Below are 22,022 nucleotides of genomic sequence, written 5' to 3' on the forward strand. Positions count from 1 at the left end.
TCATCTCCTTGGCTGAGTGCTGGTGCTTCACTCACTGTGGTGTGGAAAGCAGAACTGCTCTGCACACCGTGGTGTTCCTGCTGTGAAGCACAGAAAGGAAGCAGACTGCAGTGTATACTGACCAAGGTTACAGGGGAATAAGGATCTTGTTCTTGGCAATGTATTGCTTTCGTGGAGTCCCTTGCATGATCTCTAGGAACTGTACACATAACCTTTCATTTGGGACACGTTAGAAAAGGTTCCTAAGACTGAAGGATTTTCTTAAACTTCTTAAATTGACATGGATAAGTTAGGCTATGTATTACCAGCTAAAGGTATGATAAAATATACTTTCACAAGGGTGGTAAAGCAACCTGTTTGAACAGAACTTACCAATATTATCATGCGTATAGTCCTTTCATCTATGTTGAAAACTTTCCCTGGAATTTTAGTGAATATTATCTTACATTTATTCAGCAAGGAAGGCTTCCTTAACTGGTAATTATTTTCTCATCAGAAAATCAAATTTTGATCCCTGTGAGATCAGTTTTTTTATCACATAGTGGATAAAAGGAAACATTTTATAGTTTGTTCAATGGATAATTGTTGATCTTTCTAAGTGTTTGGGGTATGTTTTATTTTCACGAATTTAGAAGTTTTCCACTAAATTTGTAGTAGTACACCACAACACAAAATCCAATAAAATAATCATAAGCATTTTAATAACTCTAAATTAGCTATAACATGCTCCTTCTACAGGAATGACGTCTGAGGAGACAGGATATATTTTTTTCTTGCTCTGATGTGGCGTCAAAGCTGCTTCAACCTTCATTGTTTTGACTATCTGAAAATCTGAAATAAAATAAATTATAAAATTAGCCTTTATGTTGAACCAGAAAGTGAAAAACACAGCTATGTGTTTTTATTTTTTAATGTGGCTGCTAGGATATTTAAAATGACATATATGGCTTACATTGTTTTTCTACACTATATTAATTGCTAGCTATAATTTTTAGACATAATGTCAAGATTAAAATTCTGTGAGTTTTTATAGCAGTATCTCAGTATCAAGTACCAGATGAACCAGCTCTTATAGTAGGAGGCTAGGATTACACAAAGTATGCTGTAGTGTAGTGCACACAGTAGCTACTTAATAGAAAGTCCTCTTGTACCTTCTGAGTTCATCCACAGGTTCTAAATTTTGATATCTATTTTCTTCTGTGTATCTTCCAGACTCTCCTAAAGAAAAAAGATACATACATTGAATGGTTCATCTTAAATTCAGTTTTTTTTTTTCTTTAGGCAGTACTGCGGTTTGAATTCAGGGCCTCCTGCTCAGATGCTCTACCACTTGAACCATACACTAAGTCCTTTTTGCTTTAGTGACTTTTCAGATGGGGTCTTGCACTTTCACTGGAGGAGCAGCTTCAGACTCTGATCCTCCTACTCACGGCCTCCTGAGTGAGCTGCGATCGCTAGTGGGTGCCACCATCTTTGGCTTCTTGGTTGAGATGCGGGTCTCACTAACTTTTTGTGCAGGCTAGTCTCACACTCTGATCTTTCCTATCTTTACCTCCTGAGGAGCTAGGATTACAAACTTGAGCCACTGTATCCGGGCTCTTTAACGCAGTTATTTTGAGCTTGAATCTGAGACTGCCTTTTTAGGTATGTCAGTCTTTATCACGTACGTGATAAGGGTACATGTACAACTAGGGCAGAATGTATGATCCAAAGATTGCAGCAAGACTGTCTCCCACTCCACATGTTCTTCTACAGTGTGACACTGTCAGTCTCCCATCAAGAGGAATACAGCTCCTCTCCTTTTGAAATTGGGTAAGGTTTAAGGATTTTTTAATCAACAGAATATGGAGGAAGTAGCCCCATACCATTTCCAAGGTTATGTCAGAAAAAGCTAGGCAGCCTCCACCAGGTTGTCTTAAGAAGCTTGTTTTGGAGGAAGCAAGTCACCACACAAGAAGTCTTACCACCCTGGGACTGCCATGCTGGAATGGCCATGGATAACTGCTATAGTAGAGACTCCCAACTAGGTTCAGCCTGCCAGCCATCCCACCAAGGAGCCAGTCTGTGAGTCAGCCTGTCAGCTGACTACCACTTAGCCATCTCAACTGATGTCCAGCCAAACTCTGCCTGAATTCTTAATCTGCAGAATTTTTGTGACCTAATAAAATAGCAACCAGACTGGCCTTCTTTGGGGATAAGATGACTTGTTGAAACAATACTCAGAAGGAATATTAATTTGGAAAGCAATATAAATAATGAGACCAAATATGGCAAGATTGTGTATGTATCTATAAATATATCAAGAGACATGTTAATTTGTTACTTAACTTTCATATGCTTCTGACTTGAATCTTCTGGGATGAATCTAATAAGGTATTCCAACCCTGCTATGGCAAGCTCCAGTTTTCAACCCCACCCATTTCCTGCATTCTATTTGGAGTATAAGAAATGGAATATTTGGCCTATGATCAGTAAAATACACTTTATATTCACTCTATTTTCTGAAATTATCTTTACTTTCTTGCTCTAAGAGAAATTTTTTTTCTCTAAGAGAAATTTGGTTCTCCTCTGAAAACACTATCAGCACAAGAATGCTTTTTTGCTTTTATATTTATTTGTTTTCTTACTACTGGATATGGAGACAGATAGATGTCTTTCTTGTTCCAACTGTTCTTTCAGAACATTCATTCCCCCTCTTTCCCTTCCTACAACTCAAGTTGTTGGATTATACCATCGACCTTTCATGCTTATTGGTGTGTTCTACCTATAACTGGAGTCATTCTCAGTGCATTCTATCATTGACTTATTGCCACTTTATTATGACTTTTTACTTTAGGAATTTCAATGCACATGTGGGATGTTCCACCTTCAGTCTAAATTCCTCAAGCCCTTGTTCCCTCAGATCATGTTCTTCGTCCTACTTCAGTCATTGATTCTTCTGATCATACTTAGATCTGGTCATTTTCAATAAATGCAAGCCCTTCTCAATCTGTTTCCTGCACCAATTCCTTGGCTATCACCTTTTGTCCTTCTAGATTGTCTCTTCTGGTGGTCCTAATGCCAGTAGTCCCTCTACCCATTGGAACCTCCAGTCTACATTTTGACATCTTCTTAACCTTCTTCAAACAAGTTGAACTTGATGGTCATTCCCTTGCATATAGCCCTGACTTCTTTACCTTTTTCCCACTGCATCGTGCGCACTTGGCAAACCTTTAACCCTAGTCAAATCCAATTGTCTGCCTGTTCCTGTCCTGCACCGAGAAGCTTCATGTAACTGGAGAAAATATACAGCCTGGCAGAGAAGCCTCACTTTAAGTTCATGGGCACAAACATTAGGGGGCCCCTGAATGCTTTTAGGCCTTCCTATTAAACATTTCTAGATCATTTATTCTTCTACTCTCTTTGATGACTCCTTTAACCCCTTTATTTTCTCAAATCTCCAGCCCTCCTCTGCATTTTCTCCATTCTCAGCTGATGGCTTAGTTCTAGTTTCCAAGAGAAGATTAAAAAAAAAAAAACAGTAAGAAAAGAAGTTCTACAACAGCAACAGCGACTCTCACACCTGTGAGAGCAACTCCCATACCTGCTTCTGTTCTGTGTCCTCTGCCTCCCCTCTGGTATTGTAGAAGACTGTCTAAACACCCATCTGAAGCTGTGTCCTCTGCTTCCGTCACTAGATCCTGTCCTTTCTTGTCCACACAAGACATGGTTCTAATAATTCCTTCTGCTTCTCACTTAACAGTTTTTTTTTTTACTTTCTACTAAATCTTTTCCATCAGCTTATAAATTATTTAGTAGAGGTCACATGACTAAGTTCTCATCAGTGGACATGAACAGTTAGATGTACTGCACATGGGTCTAGTGTTAAGACATTGGACATATGCTCTTCCCTGGACTTTCTCTTTTTTTCAGTCTTGAACATGGCACAATTATTCTACCATTCAGCTTCTGCCATGCAGACAATGACAATAAACACCCTATAGCTGGCATACCCCTTGTGCTGGGAAATCTTAGCAGTCACTAATTTTCATAGGGAACATTTAAACTTGTCTTTCCGGTGTCCTGATGCTTCTGTTCATTTGCAGTGGAGTGAGCAGCACAGGATTGTTGACTCTTGGTTTTGTAATTGCAGAAGCACTCACTTTGATTCCTAATCTAGCTTTTGTGCTGTTTATCTGATTTAGGGCATGATTTGAGATGTTTAATCTAAGGATTTTAAGGGAGCTGGAAGACTGGGACAAGTAGTACTCCAGCAAGAGGCCAATAAAAGCCAATGCAAAGTTGAAGTGTTTGTTTGAGGATTTGCTTGTGCTATCTCCCATTTCAGTAGAATTGGGCGCATCTAATTGTAGATTCTGTCAGGTGGGCAACAGAAGGATCACATTTACACCGTCTCTTGGCCTATTCTGCAATGTAATAAGCCAGCCAATACTGAATTGCAATAAACCTACTATCTTATCCCTTTGTTTGAAAACAATGGCATGTAATATTCATATAATGCAGTATTATATATAAATGAGATTTTTAAGGGTGTTATCTGCAGGGGAGTATGAATTGAAATGGAAAAGACACTCCTTGGCAGTTTGGTGACTGGAAAGGTGAATGAATTTTTATCATTTTGTCATGCAAAACATTTTTAGTGGCCTTATTCTAGAAAAGGGTAAATAATAACTCATACATAAAGGTTGTGTCAGAGTTTATAGACTAGACCCCTGGTAATGGATTCAACCTTTCCATAACAAATCAAAAGTATTGTAGTATGCTCACATGAATATACAGTAGTCATTACCTTAAATTTAAAACTCACTATAAGCAGCCAACACAGAGAGCAGGATATGAAGGCTGTATTGTATCAGTGTGGTCTGCAGAGAATTTCTTCATACGGGTCTTGCGTTGTTGAAATATATGCCGTGGTTCAAAGCTAAAGGGATTACTTTTGAATAGTCATCTCAGAGCTTGATTACATTCGTATATCATATTTAGCTGGACCCTGCAGGCTATTATTCCATTAGCTCAGCTGGTCCTACCATTGTCAAAAAGTTGATCATGTAATGTTAAAAGACTGGGCTTTCTGTTGACCTTATCAAAATGTCTCCAGAGGTTTTGTTAAAAAATAAAACTCAAATTATGTTTTACGAAGCTGATTAAGAACAAATACTATGTATAAAAGTGTCCATATCTTATGGGTGATTTTGGCATTATGTTGTTATTGATGACGACGAGAGGGTAGTTTGCTTTTGTGTTCCAACCCATTTGACTTAAAGTCACAGATTCAGTTTTAGTGGAAATGGTACTTCATACTCACTGATGGTAAAAAGTCTCAGAAACGTTATCTCTGAGAAAAGAACTGAAGTCCCCTCTCCCCCACTGTGTGTTCAGTCATATAAAATTCACACAGAGGAAGTGAGACAGTATATCAATACTAATGCAATAGTGTACCCAGAATGGCTTGCTTACAATATGGCTTTACAAGGCCACTATACTAAAGAGAACAGAGCTGTTTTTTTTTTTTTGAGGAAATATGTGTATTCACATTTGATAACTGGAAAATTACTTCCAATAAATAAATAGACAATAGTTGTGTAACTTCATTATTTCAATCACAATAGTTAAAGAGTTTTGATGAGTTAAAACATGCATTTTATAAACTTTGAATCCCACTGCTAAATAAGGCATATCCAGATAAGCTTGATTTTTAAAATCTATTTTATTATGAATTAGCTACAAATAAATAATGAAATGAAAGTTTATCTTTGAAAAAAATATTGCCAAATATGGCTTTATTATTTATGATAACATAAAAATTTCATTAGAATCACACAACAAAAGCTGTCTTTTTGGGGACAGAGATGACTTTGAAAGTTTCTCTATTGAACAACTACTCCTTGAATTGTGTTCTCAGAAATGGTGATGGGTTGGCATAGATTCTAATGTATTCTTTGACACAATCTTCCTCATAACTGATGGTATGATGAGACAGGCTGTGATCCTGGAACATAGCCAAACACTAATTTTGACATCATTAGCACTGTTCTCTGATCAGCTCAAGTTTTCATCTAGTGGCCATTTCCTAATATTTCTTGTACGTTAGCCACCCCACTTGACACTTACAATAGATAAGTATTAGAGTCAGTCAGAAGGAAACAGATGGCACATTTAACTGGGATTTCGAAGAGACTTTAATGAAAGGACTATTAAGAGATGAAGGCAGAGCTAGGAACTACCAAAGGGATGTCAAATAACCAGGAACCAGCCATAGAGGGATACCATGCTGTTACTACCCCTAGGCCTAATGGCTAATGGGGAGAGGATGGTGCTATTGGACCCTGACTGAGAGGCAGAGATTTAGAAAAACAGTTATCCAGTAAAATCTGGAAGCAGCAGTTATAGTGAATCCCAGCTGTCCGAACTGAGCTGAAGTGAGAGGCAGAAAAATAACATCCTCACCTCTCCACCTTTCTGACCTCTGATTTCCTGATGACTCCCTTGTAGCTAAACCCAAACCCCAAATGGTGATGCAGTCTGAAGTTGTTTTCCTGGGACACCAAGCAGAGAAGGTGGGAGAATTGATCTTGTGTGTGTAAAAGGGGCGGGGGGAGTGGATAACATATACTAATCACAAAGTATACATGAGATCTTTCAGCAAAAATTCTGTCATGTGAAACCTGGTTTAGGTGTCAGTATATTCAATGTTTAAATCTGATTTGGTGATTCATTTTCTGTCCCCTCCCTCCCTACCTCCCTCCCTCTCTTCCTTCCTCCTTTCCTTTTTCTTTCTTTCTTTTTGTATAATATTGGTTTTTATTCATGCACCTTTTCATCTCATAGTTTTGTAAAAATCTCACAAACCAAAGCCTAAAATATAGAGTAACTCTCACTATATCGAAAACATGCTAGTTTTCTTGGTAATATTTTCCTACATTTTGTTGTTAAAAAATAAAAAAAGTTAATTAGTTTCTATTTGTGCTTTGAAATAGAAGTCATAATGTAGTAATTCTATATTTAATGCATACAATAATCAAGATAAAGCTTTTAAGGCAGGAGGTATCTTTCAGGCTTGGATAGATTCTTTTAAGTGTCAAAAACTGACATGTGTCTTTCATATTACAGATTCTGATAGATAGCAATTCACTTTCCAAGGGCTTCTGTTAATATTTGAAGCCTATTAAAATTTATGTGAGGATAAGAAATATATTTTAACTCAGAATTATAGGTTCTTTTCCCCATAAGCTCCATATCTTAAACAGAAAAGAAGTAGATTTGGATGGAACATTGCAATGCCATACTGACACAGAATTATACTTCTTCTATGTATCTAAACTTTTAATAGAAGTATCTGATTCAGGTCTATACATGTGTTCAGATACAAAATATTTTCTCAAGATAAATATAGTATTGATATCTTCATGTAGCTCTTTTTATTTCTCCCACTTTTGCTACAGTACAAATCCTTCACACCCTTTTCTGGCCAAGACAGACTAACAGAAATCAGATTGCCTCTGTCTTGATTCCATCTCCACCCCCTACATTCATATACTGAAGCTTTAATCCCCCAGTGTGATGGTATTTGGAGGTGGGGGCTTTGAGAGGTGATTAGGTCATGAAGGTGGACCCTCATGAATGGATCCATGTCCTTTGTAAGCATAGACATGAGATAGATGAGACAGATGAGTTCTCTCTGCCATGTGAAGTTACAGCAAAGAGTCCATCTACAAACCAGGGAGAGAGCCCTCAGCAGAACCTGCCCACGCTAGGCAGAAAAAACATTAGTGAATGTAGACAGTAGTAGAAACTACTCAAAAGAAAATAAAGAATAAGTGCTAAATGATGAGCAAATTATGAGCTGTAGGACAGCTTCAAGCATCCCAAGGCACTTGTCTCTCCTTGTCTAAGACAGGATTCATTCCAAGACTTTTGTAGATTCTTGACACTGCAGATATACTGACCCTACATGTCCTAAGTGACTAAAATGGGAGGGTAGCATATACAGCTTGGATCTGCTGAAATTAAGAGATGACTTATACCCCAAGAAAGATGGAGTGGGATAGCATAACACTTTATCACACTATTCAGAATGGGACGTAATTTAAAACTTATGAACTCTTTATTTCTGAAACGTTTTCATTTTATGCTTTTAGACTATTGGTGACCCACAACTGAAACTGAAACTGCATGGTTAAGTACTGTATCCGTGCTGTTGGAGTTCTACAAGGCGATGGAGGGATAATTGAAATAAAAACTTTGGAAATTATGGATGAAAAATTTCCAAAATCAGTAACTCCATAAATCCACAGATCCAAGAAGGTCAACAAACCAAGAGCTTAAGAAACGTAAAGGAGGAAATAAGGAAAGAAAAACCTGTCAAACTAGAGTTCCACAACCAGTGAAAATCTTTCAAAAATGAAGTAAAAAACCAGAGTTTTCAGACAGACAAAAGTTGAAGCAACTCGTCATTAAAAGGCTGCATTATGAGAAAGGATAAAGTCCTCAGGCAGAAGGAAAATACCACATGGAAACGATGGACCTATGCAAAGGGTTGAAGTGGGAAAATATAAAATGTTTTTAAAAATTACTAAATTTCTTTAAAAGATATTTGACTATTTAAGCAAAACTAATAACATGGTATGGAATTCATAGCATATGTAAAAGGAAAATGTTTAACAATGGTGCAAGGGTGAGGAGGACAGAAATGGAAATTTGATGCCATAAAATTCTTAGACTATCTCTTGAGTTATCTGATGTCACTTGCAGATAGACTGAGATGTTAAAGATGGATGCTGGTCATTACTTTTGTTGTTACACTTTTGTTTGCATTTTTCATTTTGCCTATGTCAGCTAAAGAGAAAAAAAATGTAGATTTTAAAATCAACATTCCTCAAATCTGGAAGTGAGAAAGTCTGCCTGTAATTTAAAAATTAATTTGAAAAATCTCTGAACTGAATCTTGAGGTTGAGTCAATACATTCAGGACAAAACTCATTTTGTTTTCAGTCCTAAAGTTTAATTTTTCCTGGCCAAAGTATAATAGGGCTAGCATGAGACTAAATGTTAATAACTAGATTTGGATTTTTTTCTGTTTCTTTTATGAAATAACAGAATTTGGAAAAGGCACAAAGCCCATGCTTGTGTTCTTTTCAAGAAAAGATTATTTTAGAACACAGGACTCTGTGAAAATGATTCTTAAAAACTACTTTATTGAGGTATGACCAATGTAATAGGAACTGTATACAGCTATATGTTAAAGCTAAACATATATATTGCATGGCTGTATCAGCTGTATTCAACCTGATAAGTTTGGAAATAAGTCTGTATCTGTAAAACCATAGCCACAATTTATGCATAAAAATATCTCTCAACTAGATGATAGTTTTAATAAATAATCCTGAGATGTAAAAAGTAAAGTGTTTATAAAAAAACTGAATTCTCCAAAGTGTGTTAAGATTCTCACCCCCCCCAAAAAAATGTTGTAGCTATGCAATATCCAGTTCAAATATAGCAAGAGGAGCAAATATGTACCTTGTTCCCGGAAATATATCTTTCTCAGAAAACCAAAACAACTCCCAAACAAAAATCAAACATTAAAACCTTATACCAACAAGGTACTCTTCCTTTCTATTTTTTTCATAAGAATGAATGGGTTTCTTTAAAGCAATGACAATGACAAATTAAACTAGAAATAAATACCATGGACCAGATGACGTATATGTGTATGTGCTACTCAAAGTGTGGTCTCTAAACCACCATCTATCTGGAACTGCAGGATTTCAGACCCCACTCCAGAGCCAATAAATCAGAATCTGCATTTTAATAGAATCCCTCTGGCTCGTTAAAGGTTGAGAACCATTATTTCATATAACCTTTCTCTTATTTATATTTAACTATTTAATGTAGGAAAAAATAGCATAGTCAGTAAGAGGAGTAGTCGTGGAAATAGCAGTAAGTGCACGATTCAGATCAAAGCTAAAAATAAGATGGTGTTCACGGATTGAGGACGTATGTTGTACAAGGCATGTGGCTAGCACTTTATTTAAATCTCTCAACCACTAGGCTGTAGATATTATTCCTGTTGCATAGATAAGGAAACCCAAGTTACACGGCTGATAAACTGACTTATTGGAGATTCAAACTCAGGTTGGTTTGGATGTTAAGCACCTCTACTCATTTGACATCAGTGAATTCTGAAAAGGAAGGTGAGTGACAGCAATGCCTCTTAGGCAACTGTACTGTGTTGGGCTTGGTGAGATTGGTTTATTTGACTTTGTGGCAAGAATTTTTGCCAGCAAACCTATTTTGTTTTTAGTCATTGTCTATTAATTTGTCTTTTAGAGATCATTTTTAATGTAGCAGTTAAAAAAAAAGCCAGACACCCATGAGATCTCCCTGAAAACTACTAATTTGATCCATTGTCCATAACAATTGAGCGTGGACTGGTGGTGAGGCACCTAATCCAAGGTTCCCATCATGTAAATTGTTGCCTTTATTTCATTATGCTTTACCTCTACATGTAATGCAGTCAGCTTCAAAAAGTCAGAAAAGGGGGAAAAGAAAGCAATTTATTCATGTTTTCATTGGAGCTCACGGCAGACATGAAATTTCTCTAAAAATGCAAATCATTTGGTGCTACACAAGTGAAACTCAGTAGCTAAAGCGCTTAGAGGAAAAGCCTTTCCCAGGGCTAATGTTTTTATGCTCAGTGATTGAATAAATCGATCCGTTTATTGCAACATCTTCACTTAAGGCTGTCATCCCTAGATGCACGTATCTAAGGATACTAGAGGACTTGTCTCTATCACTAAGAAAATTGATTACACTTGTTAATTTGGCTTTTAATCCTAGATATATCAGAATGAATACCATAAACAAGTGTAGAAGAAATCAATCTAGAGCTGTTCAATATCAGATTGATCAAAAAAGGATTTAGTAAGATTCTCAGATGTAAAATACTAATGTTCAGACTAAACCCTTACTTCTGTAATACGACTTTAGACAAGCTCAGTATAAAGCTGAAAGAAACTATTTCTGAAAACAGAAGCGGTGCACTTTTGTTGCATTAAAGAAAAATCCCCAGAAGGCCTACCCATTTGAGATATTTAATGTGAACATTCAGTTTTGAAAGATTTCTTGTCTTTCGTCTAGCCATTCTTGTTAATTCATGGGGCATCATATCACAGACTTTTTTTTATGTTACATAAAGCAAAAATTACACTTAACAAGTATAAGGTTAGTCATAAAATATAGATAAAACAACATCCTTAAAAGCCAAGATATCACATGGAAGGACTATCTATCATTCTTTTCTGAGAAGGTAAAGACAATGAGAAATAAAAATCACATTCAAAGACTCCTGAAATGCCACTTAGCCTGGCTCTGGTCATTATGACATCCTCTTCATGGAACCCAAGTAGCAAACCAATTGCTCAGTGCACAGTGTTTCATCTAAACATATTTTCACTTCACTGGTATAATAATGAGTGAGATGAGAGATTCACGCTCCTGCACTCTCAGAATGACACAGGTTTTAAACTGGTTTTCCACTCGTAGATAGAGTTTATGTCAAATATACAGCATCAGTCACAAATAGTAATCTCTATTCATTTATCATTCATTGAACAGATAGATACTTACTGGTCACCCATGAGAAGAAATGCACACATTTGTGGGATAGGTGCTGGGGTACATTTTGTAGCAGAGTTCAAATTAGATGGCTCCAGGGCTCCATCCTGTGGGTGGGGGTGGTGAGGGGTCAATCTTTAGTTTTAGTTTAGCTCTCTGGATTAGTGCATGGTCTTCAGAGAAGAAATGAGACTTTTTTTCCCTTAAAATCAGTTAATGTAGTAGGTGGCACAGGATTTCAGAAACAAATGCTGACTTTAACAGAATAAATACAAATGCATTTAAATTTGTTTCAGGACAAACTGTCTGCTACATTTGTCATGGTTGGACTCAGATTCTTTGATAGCAGGACTGGTGGACCAAAAGTTTGAAAAGAAGAAAACCACTCAACATATATGCACATTATCTGACGGAGTATGTATTTAGATAAATAGAACTCATTTGCAAAAAAACTTTCTGGGGTTTGAACTTAGGTATATAATCATAATTTCTTCTTCTTTCCTTGGCACTGGGGTTTCAACTCAGGGCTTTGAGCTTGCTAGGCAGGCATTCTACCACTTGAGTCATACCTTCAGCCATTTTGCTCTGGTTATTTTGGAGATAGGGTCTCTCTTTTTGCCCAGGTCTGCCTGGACCTCAATCCTCCCTACCTCTGCCTCTTATGTAGCTAGGATGACAGGCATGTACTACTCCATTTACCTATTGGTTGAGATGGGGTCTTACAAACTTTTGCCTGGACTGGCCTTCAACAGTGATCCTCCCAATCTCAGCCTCCCAACTATCCTGAATTAGACATATGAACCTTTGGCACCAGGCTTACTCGCCACTTCTTCATCTTCAGATTATGTTATAGACTTTTCTCTTTTGAAAACCAACACATTTGTCCCTGTAATGCAGAACCTTGCCCAATGGCTTAGATATAACATATGCTTAATTTTTTTGAATGAACAGTTTGCAACTTACTTTTATGGCTCACTTTTAAAAGTCTGATATGATAAAATGTTGCCTGGCCCATAGAACATGGCCACTAAATGTCTCTGAAAGACAGAATGAATATGTCTATTCTCAAAAGCTTAGATGAGGGCACAAAAGACATGTAATACCGACAAGGTTTTTGGTTTGACATGTAATAAAGATGAAGTTTTTGATTTGAAATGACACTTAAAAATTCTCTATCATGATCTGCACTCTATTTAATGAGAACAAAAGAAGTAGTTTGTTTTTTGAGACGATCTCACGATATAGCTCAGGCTGGCCTCCAACTTACTGTGTGGCCCAGGGTGGCTTTGAACTTGTGATCTTCATGTCTTAGCCTCCCAAGTGTTGGGATTACAGGGTTGTACTACCATGCCTGATGTAAAAAGTAATTTTTAAGAACTGATTTTTCACTTGAATATTTTATTTTCTCATCTTAAAAGTAGGAAAATATTTAGTCACAATTTCCGAAGTGATTCAGAGAAGAAATGAGATTTTTATGTTCAACTCCTTAAAATAATTTAAAAGAAACTTTTAAGCCTAAAACAATGCCTATTTATTTTTACTTTCTGTCTTAAAGAAGGAAAGCTTCACCTTTTAGTTTTCACAGATCCAATAGTTTTAAAGAGTTAAGAGGTACCAAGGCGCCCTTCCTCTCTCCAGTTGGTGTGATTGGAGTACTTGTGGGCACAGAGAGAGAATAAAGGAGGAGAACTAGGTCTTGGAAGACTGTTCATACTTACTACAGAAATAATTTGCCTCTTTATGTTTATCCTTTCTCGTTCCACTGCATTGTGGTTCAGAAAAAAGAAGTGGTACATATATTAAACTCAAGTGAATGGGATGCTGTTACAAATTGTAATGATACATAGTGATAAAGAAAAGACTGGGAAAAGACAACCTATGACTAATGTTATGTAAATGAATTAAAGAAAAATTTGATCTTGTCTTTTCACCAAAAAGTCTGTTTTGCCTCATTCTTACTATCTTCTGATCTAAGAAACAGAAGAATCACCTCATGTAGTTTACAGCTGGGTTGATTGACTCCCACATTGTGAGGCATTTCATCCCACATGATGGGGAAGTCATGCAACTTGCATAGAATCCATATTTCTAAATATCTAAAATACCTATTAAAAATTTTCCCGCCTGTGATCTTAGCTATTCAGGAGGGAGAGATCAGGAGGATCACAGTTCAAAGCCAGCCTGGGCAAATAGTTCTCAATACCCTATCTTGAAAAACCCATCATAAAAAAGGGCTGACCGAGTGGTTTAAGGTATAGATCCTGAGTTCAAACCCCCATACTGCAAAGAATAAATAAATAAATTTCCCCAACACAGTCACAGTCCTCATATCTCCTACTCAGTTACAACTTTTACTAGAGCTGACCTGTTTTCATATTTAAATTGTTCTTCTTTTTGGCACTTGCTGTCTTGCTCAAGCTGGAGTGGTATTTTTGACCAAGATGCTTTACAATATTTATTTGGAATGCTGTTAGTGAGAAATGACTGCTTTATGCAAACCAGTCACTCTATGGGGCTACTTTTTCTAAGCCATAAAATATATAAAGCAAGTGTTATCCAGTGAGGTCAATGAATAAAATAATCCCTATGCATCAAAATTATTATAAAAGAATGTCATTCGATTCTTTGTGAAGGAGTAAATAATAGACACTAAGAGTTCTGTAATTTTTCCTTTGTAGGTCATGTCCCTTACTTGAAAAGTTAATTATTTTTTGCATACATGCTACATGTATATGATACAATCTTTTTAAAAGATGGACAGTGACACGTCTGTTTGAACTTCTTGATCCTCATCTTCCTAGTTCTTCTTGCCTAGAGGGAACTACTGTTGCTGTTTCTTGAATATTCTTTCAGAAACACTCTATGCATTGTTAAAGAGATAAAAGATTCTATATTCATATATAAACATATAATACATATCTATGCTTTATATTTGTACAAATGTCACCATGTTATACTTACTTTTGTACTTTTTAAGGAGCACCATATATTGCATGGCACACACTTTCTTTTTTTAATAGACTCATTTTTTAGACCAGTTTTAGGTTCATAGCAAAATTAAGCAGAAAATAACGAGTTCCTTGTCCCCACTGATTCACAGTCTCCCCTGCTGTTGACATCCAGAGTGGCACATTTGTTCCAATCTATGAACCTGCACTGATACAACATTGTTACCCAGAGTCCTTGGTGGTGTTTATTCTTCGGGTTTTGATAAACACAGAATGACCTACACTCACTGTTATAGTATATGGAACAGTTCAACTGTCTAAAAATCCTTTGTGCTCGGCCAACTCATCCCTACTTCCCCTGCTATCCTTGGCAACTACTGGCTTTTTACTGTTTTATATTTTACCTTTCCGGAATGTGCTATAGTTAGAGTCATACAGGATGTAGCCTTTTCAGGTTGGCTTCTTTCACTTAGTAACAGACACTCAAGTTACCTCCCTGTATTTTCATAGCTTGATAACATTTATTTTTAGCGCTGAATAGTATCCCATTGTCTGGATGGACTCACCTTACCAAAGACATCATGGTTGTTACCACATTTTTGCAATTATGAATAAATCTGCTATATGTATCAGAGTTTAGGAGTTTCTTTGGACATAAGTTTCATCTCACTTGTGAGTGTGATTGCTGGGTCATATGGTAAGAGCATTGCATAGTTCTATAAGAAATTGCCAAACTTATCTATCACCACCAGGAATGTGCTCGGTCTTGTTTGATCTTGGAAGCTAAGTGGGGTCAGGCCTGGTTAGTGCTTGGATGAGAGAAATTGCCAAACTTATCTTTCCATTCAGTCACTCTTTCTCTTTTAGCATGTAGGGAGCTGCTTCATTCATTGGTATCAGTGGAGTGAGACTTTATGTATGGATGTACTGTCATTTAACTAGCTATTAAATGTCTTGCTGAACATTTGTTTGTTTGCAATCTTCTATCATTATAATGCTATAAATCAATCCTTGCACGTATATAAGGCCTTTGAATTTGCCTGTCCTTGAACCTGGACCATTTCCCCCTGAAGTTCTTATACTCACTCCCTCACTTTATCTGAATCTGTCTTCAAAGGTCCATTCTAGCCAAATAATGCCCCATTCTGTCACTCCCTGGTCATTTTTTTTTTTAAATAACACACTTTACTATCCAATAATTACACATTAGCTGTCTGGATCTCCTCTATTGACCAAGCTCCATGAAAGAAGTAGCTTTGTTCTGTTTTCTTTGCTGGTGAATCCATAGTGCCTTAGACAATGTGTGACACATAGAGATGAGTAGGAAATAGCTACTGAGTGTTAGCATATCTGTTGGATAAACTCAGTTACCATGTCAAAGCTTTGTATACTTCAAATTTGAATATTGCACCTCTTCTTTCATCAGTAATGTGTGGGAGGTCCCCATGTTCCCCAGCATAGTGCATTATCAAACTTTTGCAGATCTGACAGCTGAAAAACTGCCTCATACCTTTAACTTACATTCCTTTCTTTTGAGAATAAATTTCAGTATTTTTCCACATTAAGATTTACTTTTTAGTTAACTCCCCACTCCTTTTCCTTTTTCTATTGGGTTTTTGGTCTTCTGCTTAATGATCTATGAGATTATTATGCACAAAAAGAGATAAACTTTTTGTGACATTTGCAGATTTTTTCCAAGTTTATTTTTTACTTTTAGAATTTTTATGGTGTCTCATTATACAGAAATTTTTATTTTTATGAAGGCATGTCATCATTTTTTCTTTTTTCCATAAAGTTTGGTTGGCCTGTGATTTCAGGTATTTTATGAGTTCAAGAAAAGTTTTTTGTCTGTAATGCTTGACACTCCTCCTATAATGCTATAAGCAAAGCTGGACTAGTCCTAATCTTTATAAATTAATTTTGTACCCAGATGTCCTAACAAGTTCTCTTATTGCGGCATTTAATTTATAGGGGTTTTGATTTGATTTTCCTTGGTTTTTCAATTGAGCCAGGATGTGTTATATCAATGTTATTAGTATAGTTCTTCTCATCACCAGTTGTAATAAATCTCGTTTCTCTGTAATCATGTCACAGAATAGCAGTGACAGTAGGCATCTTTGCTTTATTATCATTTTTAGTGGAATAATTGCTAGAATACCTAATGAATTTATTAATGTATTATGAGTATCCATTGAATAGTTATGTGATCATTCTCTTCCAATCATTCATTCATTTCACATGTTCTTTTTTTGTGGTAATAAGGTTTGAACTCAGGGCCTTTGCCTTGAGCCACTCGACAAGCCCCCCCCACCCTGCTTTTTTGTGATGGGTTTTTTGAGATAGGGTCTCTCAAACTATTTGTCCTGGCTGGCTTCAAATCATTATCCTCCTGATCTCTGCCTCCTGAGTTGCTAGGATCATGGATGTGAGCCACCAGTTCCCAGCCTCATTTGACATATTCTTGCTAAGAGACTATAATGTGCTGATGTTCTATGTTCTGGAGATAATACAGTGTTCAAAGAAAACAGAAAAAAAAATCCTCATCTCATGGGGCTTGTAATCCTACTGAATAAAGACAGAGAGCAAATCAACATGTAAAACATGATATGTTTGATGATAACATATGGGTGTGAGGAGGTGTATTTATGTATTTTGGGGGGGTGGTTGGCAACTTTAGAAGTCTGATTAGGTGAAGTTTGGTCAAAGTCCTGAAGGAAGTAAGCCACAAAACTATCTTGAAGTACAGCATGGGTACAGATAACAGTTAAAAACAAAGGTTCTGAAGAGGGAGAATGTAGGTTATGGTCCAGGAACAAAAAGAAAGCTTGTACAGGAAGAGTGGTCTACACAGGGAAGGGAGTGATAGGAATAAGTACTAAGAGAGGGTTAGATCACACAGAGTCTTATGGACATTGTGAAACTGTTAGGTTTTACTCCATGCAAGATAAGAAATTCTTTGGAGGGTTCTGAGCAGAGGAGTGACAATCTAGCATGTATTTTAAGTGATCTTTTGGATTACAATGTTGAGAATAGACCATATCAGAAGCTATTGCAAAAATCCAAGCAAGAGATGGTGGTGATTTGGATCAGAATGTCAGAAGGAGAGTTGGTAAGATTTGTGGACAGATTTGATGTGAGGGTGTGAGCAGAGTAACAATCAGATTTTAAACCTGTGCAGATGGAATGATGAAGCACCCATTAGCTGAGAGATGAAAGCCTGAGGGAGGAACTCCATTTGGGCCACACTTGAGGTGAACTAGTGAGAGTATAAGTTTGAGCATTCTAAGTTTGAGATGCCTATTAGATATTCAAGTGGAGATATCAAGTTGGAATTTGTGTTGATGAGTCTGGAATTCAAGGGAGAGCTCCAGGCTGGATATATAATTTTGAGAATCATTAGCAAATAGATGACATTTGGGGCCATGGAATTGGGTAAGATAATAACAGAATGAGTGCAAATAGAAAAGAGAAGAAAGTCAAGCTTGATCCATGGGTTACCCTAACATTTAAAGATCAGGAAAATGAAGTGCAGCCAGCAAGGTATGTTGGGAAGGAGAAGTTGGTCAGGAAGGAGGAGCCAGGATGATATCCTCTAAGCCAAGGTAAGGAAGTATTAAAGGACTCTCACTGTTACTGATAGGTCGAGTAAGACAGGGAAGACTGAGAAATGACTATTGTATTTGACAATGTGAAAGTCATTGATGATTTTGAGAACAGCAGTCTCAGTAGAAGGTGGGGCTGGCAAACTGATCTGAGTGGGTTAAGGAGGGAATGGAAAGAGAGGAGTTAGAAACATCAATATAGATGATTTTTTAAAGTGGTGTGGTTATGAAGTACAGCATAGAAATAGAACAATAACCCCTGGAGATTGAAAGGTTGTAAGAGTTTTCTTAAAGGCAAGAGAACTAGCAGTATGTTTGTATGCTGATACGAATGATGTACAGCTATTTGATGCAGAAGGAGAGAGCAGGGAGAATTACTGGAGTTAATGACTGAGTCAGTGAGAATGTCTGAGTACATTAGAGGAATTGGCAGAGGAGCATACAGTTAATCCCTAGTAAAAGGAGAAAGTGTATATTGAGCAGAGATGTAGGTAGGTGGATAGATGCGGTATCTTACAGTTCTCCTTTGATAATTTCTGGTTGACATAGGATGTAGAGTCATTAGTTGAGAATGAGAATGGAGGATGAGGTGTTGAACAAACACCACCAAAAAAGAAGTGGTCTGCTGGAAGAGAGGGAAGAACAATGAACTAGGTTAACAGAGTGGTTGGAAGTTAGTGATCATGACTTTGAAATAAGATCAGCCAGCACAGCTGCATGTTTTCAATAGCAACATACAGTTGTGAGGGTATAAACAGGAATTGGACAGAGAATTGTACTCAGTTAATGTTCTAGTCTCCCCAGAAAACTATGAGGAAGAAAAAGATGAATGAGAGATTGATAATAGACTTTTTGTTGAACGAAAGTGGCTGAGAATCCATCCGGTAATTTCTTTAATTTGAATATAACCCAGTAATTTGCTGGCATTTTCTAGTTTTTCAATATATGCTGTAGGTCACAATTCTTTGTAAAATTTTTTAAACTTAGTATTTTTTTAGATAGCTATATTTTTAGAAGAGATCCCTTATATTTAATAATATGCAAAGAGTATGAAAGCTATTGGATATATTTTAAGAATACCATAGGATTTGGGGGAACTCCTGAGAATTTCCAGGAATTCTCTTTCTTGTTTCCAAGTACTGAATATTAATCTACTGGGAATTTGGAAAAAATAGAGAAAAGTATGAACATGAGGAAATGAAGGAAAAAGTGGTCAGATCAGCGGATGATAGCTCCTGGTGGGAGCCCACTTATTGTATAGAGAAAACTGAAGGACAAGAGATGGTGGGATATTTGAGATGGAGGTGATGGATGACAGTACAGGTGCAGGTATTGAGAAGGTCAAGGTTTGACTACCAGAATGAGTAGGTGAGGATAGTGCAAGTAAAGATCATTGAAAGAGAAGAGGTCAAAGAATTTGAGAAAAACTTAAGAATATTTATTATAGAGATATAAAAACTACCAAAAATTATGAGGCTTAGGGATAGAGTGACAATGAACCAGCCAAGAGCTAAAAGCTTCAAGGAATACAGAGGAGACAGTGAGGTAGGTAGCCACAACCAAAAAAAGGTAGAATAGTATCGTGTTATTACTTGAGATTCATAGGTAGGGTTTTAGCCAGCGAGAAGTGACAATAGGTCAAGACAACTCATTACACCTGAAGGCCCAAAGATCCTAAGGATATGGGAGAGAAAACTCTCTGAGAGCACGGCAGAGAAAACAATGACCTGTGGGGGCCAGTCAGGTTTCAGTTGGGACAGGCAGTGAAGAGAATATTGGGATAAAAGGTGGAGGATACCACTTTGTCTGTCCCTGAGCTCCTGAGGGCTGAGTGGAAGGAACTCAGTAGTTGAGAAGGGTTGGGGGATGACATCAGAAGGGTAAGTAGAGAAACATATGTGTATGAGACTCTTTGCTGTTATTACTATAAATGCTGATAATAGATACCACATTTCTCTTGATATTTTAGACAGAAAGTGAAGGTGATGCTGGCAATGAACCTTCTAACTTAGTATGGGTTTGACCTGCTATGGAATTTAGCATCATATTTTGATTAACATGTGAACATTTAAATGAAAAAATATATACATATTTACATACTTCTGTAAGTTGATCTATATCACCATTAAAAGAATTCATGAGCTTGTGTAAGATAATGGCAGTCACCCAATTTCCAGCTTGTTTTCCTTGAAAATGTAGTAGGTTAATAGTTAATGGACTTTAAGAAGCATATTTCAAACTATTATTTAAACAGACTTCTGCTTATTTATCTTGCTTTATGATAGTGTGGTATCTAGATGTAGAAATGGGACTTATTATTTAAAATCAACTGGCTTTCATATTAAGAGTGCCAAATGCCTACCAAAAATGCATTTGGATGACTTTTTCAACATCTTACTTTAATAAGAGCTTGAAGAAATAGTACTATTACATTAATGACCTCCAGATAAATATTGAAACAAGCAGGGCTGTTATTACCACATGAACACATTTTTTTTTTTCTAAAAAACCTAGGCTGCTACTTTTGTCTGAGAGACCGCAGGGATCTCTTTACCACATCACCATGATATTTTTTTTTAAACCACACATTGATATTCATGGGCCTCTCTAGCCTAAATTGTACCTAGCATAGCATCAATGATTTAAAATGTTTCCTCATCTTTTTGAAAGAGAAAATAATAGAGCAATTCTTTCTTTTTGATAAACAGAAATGCTAGGTAATTAAAGAATTTTTACACTCTTGGCTAAACGAAGGATATAATTTTGTTTTGGTGGGGGATGGCTAAAGATTACACCTAGGGCCTCATACATGGTCGGTAAGTACCACCGAGATAAAATCTGTAAATCTTTTAAATTCCAGTGTTTTTCTCTAAGTGAAATGACTGGTCAGTTTTTAAGAATTTCTTATTTATTTCTTTGACTTCTATTTTTCCTTTGATTTCTCTATTACTGAATTTATTTATAATTAAGAATTTCAAACACAATTTCAGCTACAAATTTTTCTTTTGAAATTTGTTCAGAAACATAAACATATAACTTTTATTATTTTAGATTTAAGAGAAATACATATAAATTTCCAGCAACATTTCATGCCTACTGCTTTAAATTGCCTTGGTTATATAAACTGTCCATTAATATTACAGGATGAAGACTATGAGGAAAATTGAAAAAAAGATGAACATATTTGGGATTCAACAAAATAGTTGAATGCTACAGGAGATGATTTTCTGCATTTACTGCGAACAAAAAAAAAATAAAATTTAAGGTTAGATATCAATGACAATTCCGGATCCTAGAAGTCACTAGGGAAATTTTAGACACTGAGGAAATTTAACCTGACATGGAGTCATATAATGGGGAATGATCTCGCTGTTGGCTGCAGAACTCCAAGTAATGGTTGTCCCGTCTGTCATTTTGCACATGGTGGGCACTCATAACAAGCATTTCCTTTGCTGCTTTGCCATGTGAATGGTATGTCTTGATGTATGAGTGCGCTGTCCTCTACAATGCTATGCTTTCAAGATTCACGCCATCAATTAAAGAGTTTGGAGTTTTGCAGAACTTTGGTGTTTGTATTTACTACATCAATCCTCATCAGGCATACCATCTACATCCGTTGGTAAGAAATTTCAGGTAACATTCTTTTTGCTAATGTGTTACTTCCAAATCCTCACCCACACTTTGTGTTTCGGCCTTTCTTGGGCTGTTTCCTCTGCTGACCTGCATATGGCCATATATCCATTAAGGCTTTGTTCAAATATCCTGTGTTAGTCAAGCTTTCTGCAACTTTAGCAGGTAGCTGAGATAAATCAGGTTATACAGAGAAAAGGCTTATTTTGGCTCAGTTCTGGAGGTACTAG

The 22,022-nt window shown here is 36.7% G+C and overlaps 1 protein-coding gene across 2 annotated transcripts in view; it reads right to left on the reverse strand.

Annotated features, from left to right (window-relative positions):
• Positions 1-711: 711 nt before the first annotated feature.
• Ttc29 (tetratricopeptide repeat domain 29) overlaps positions 712-22,022 on the reverse strand; it is a 192,659-nt gene continuing 171,348 nt past the window's right edge. For both annotated transcript variants that reach the window (XM_074041061.1, XM_074041062.1), the window contains exons 12-13: positions 1,152-1,218; positions 712-831 (exon numbers count right to left, since the gene is read on the reverse strand). In XM_074041061.1, the coding sequence (XP_073897162.1) occupies positions 801-831; positions 1,152-1,218 (98 nt within the window). In that variant the 3' untranslated portion in view covers positions 712-800. The remainder of the gene's footprint in view (positions 832-1,151; positions 1,219-22,022) is intronic.

Source organism: Castor canadensis, chromosome 9 (genome assembly GCF_047511655.1).
Source record: "Castor canadensis chromosome 9, mCasCan1.hap1v2, whole genome shotgun sequence".
NCBI lineage: Eukaryota > Metazoa > Chordata > Mammalia > Rodentia > Castoridae > Castor > Castor canadensis.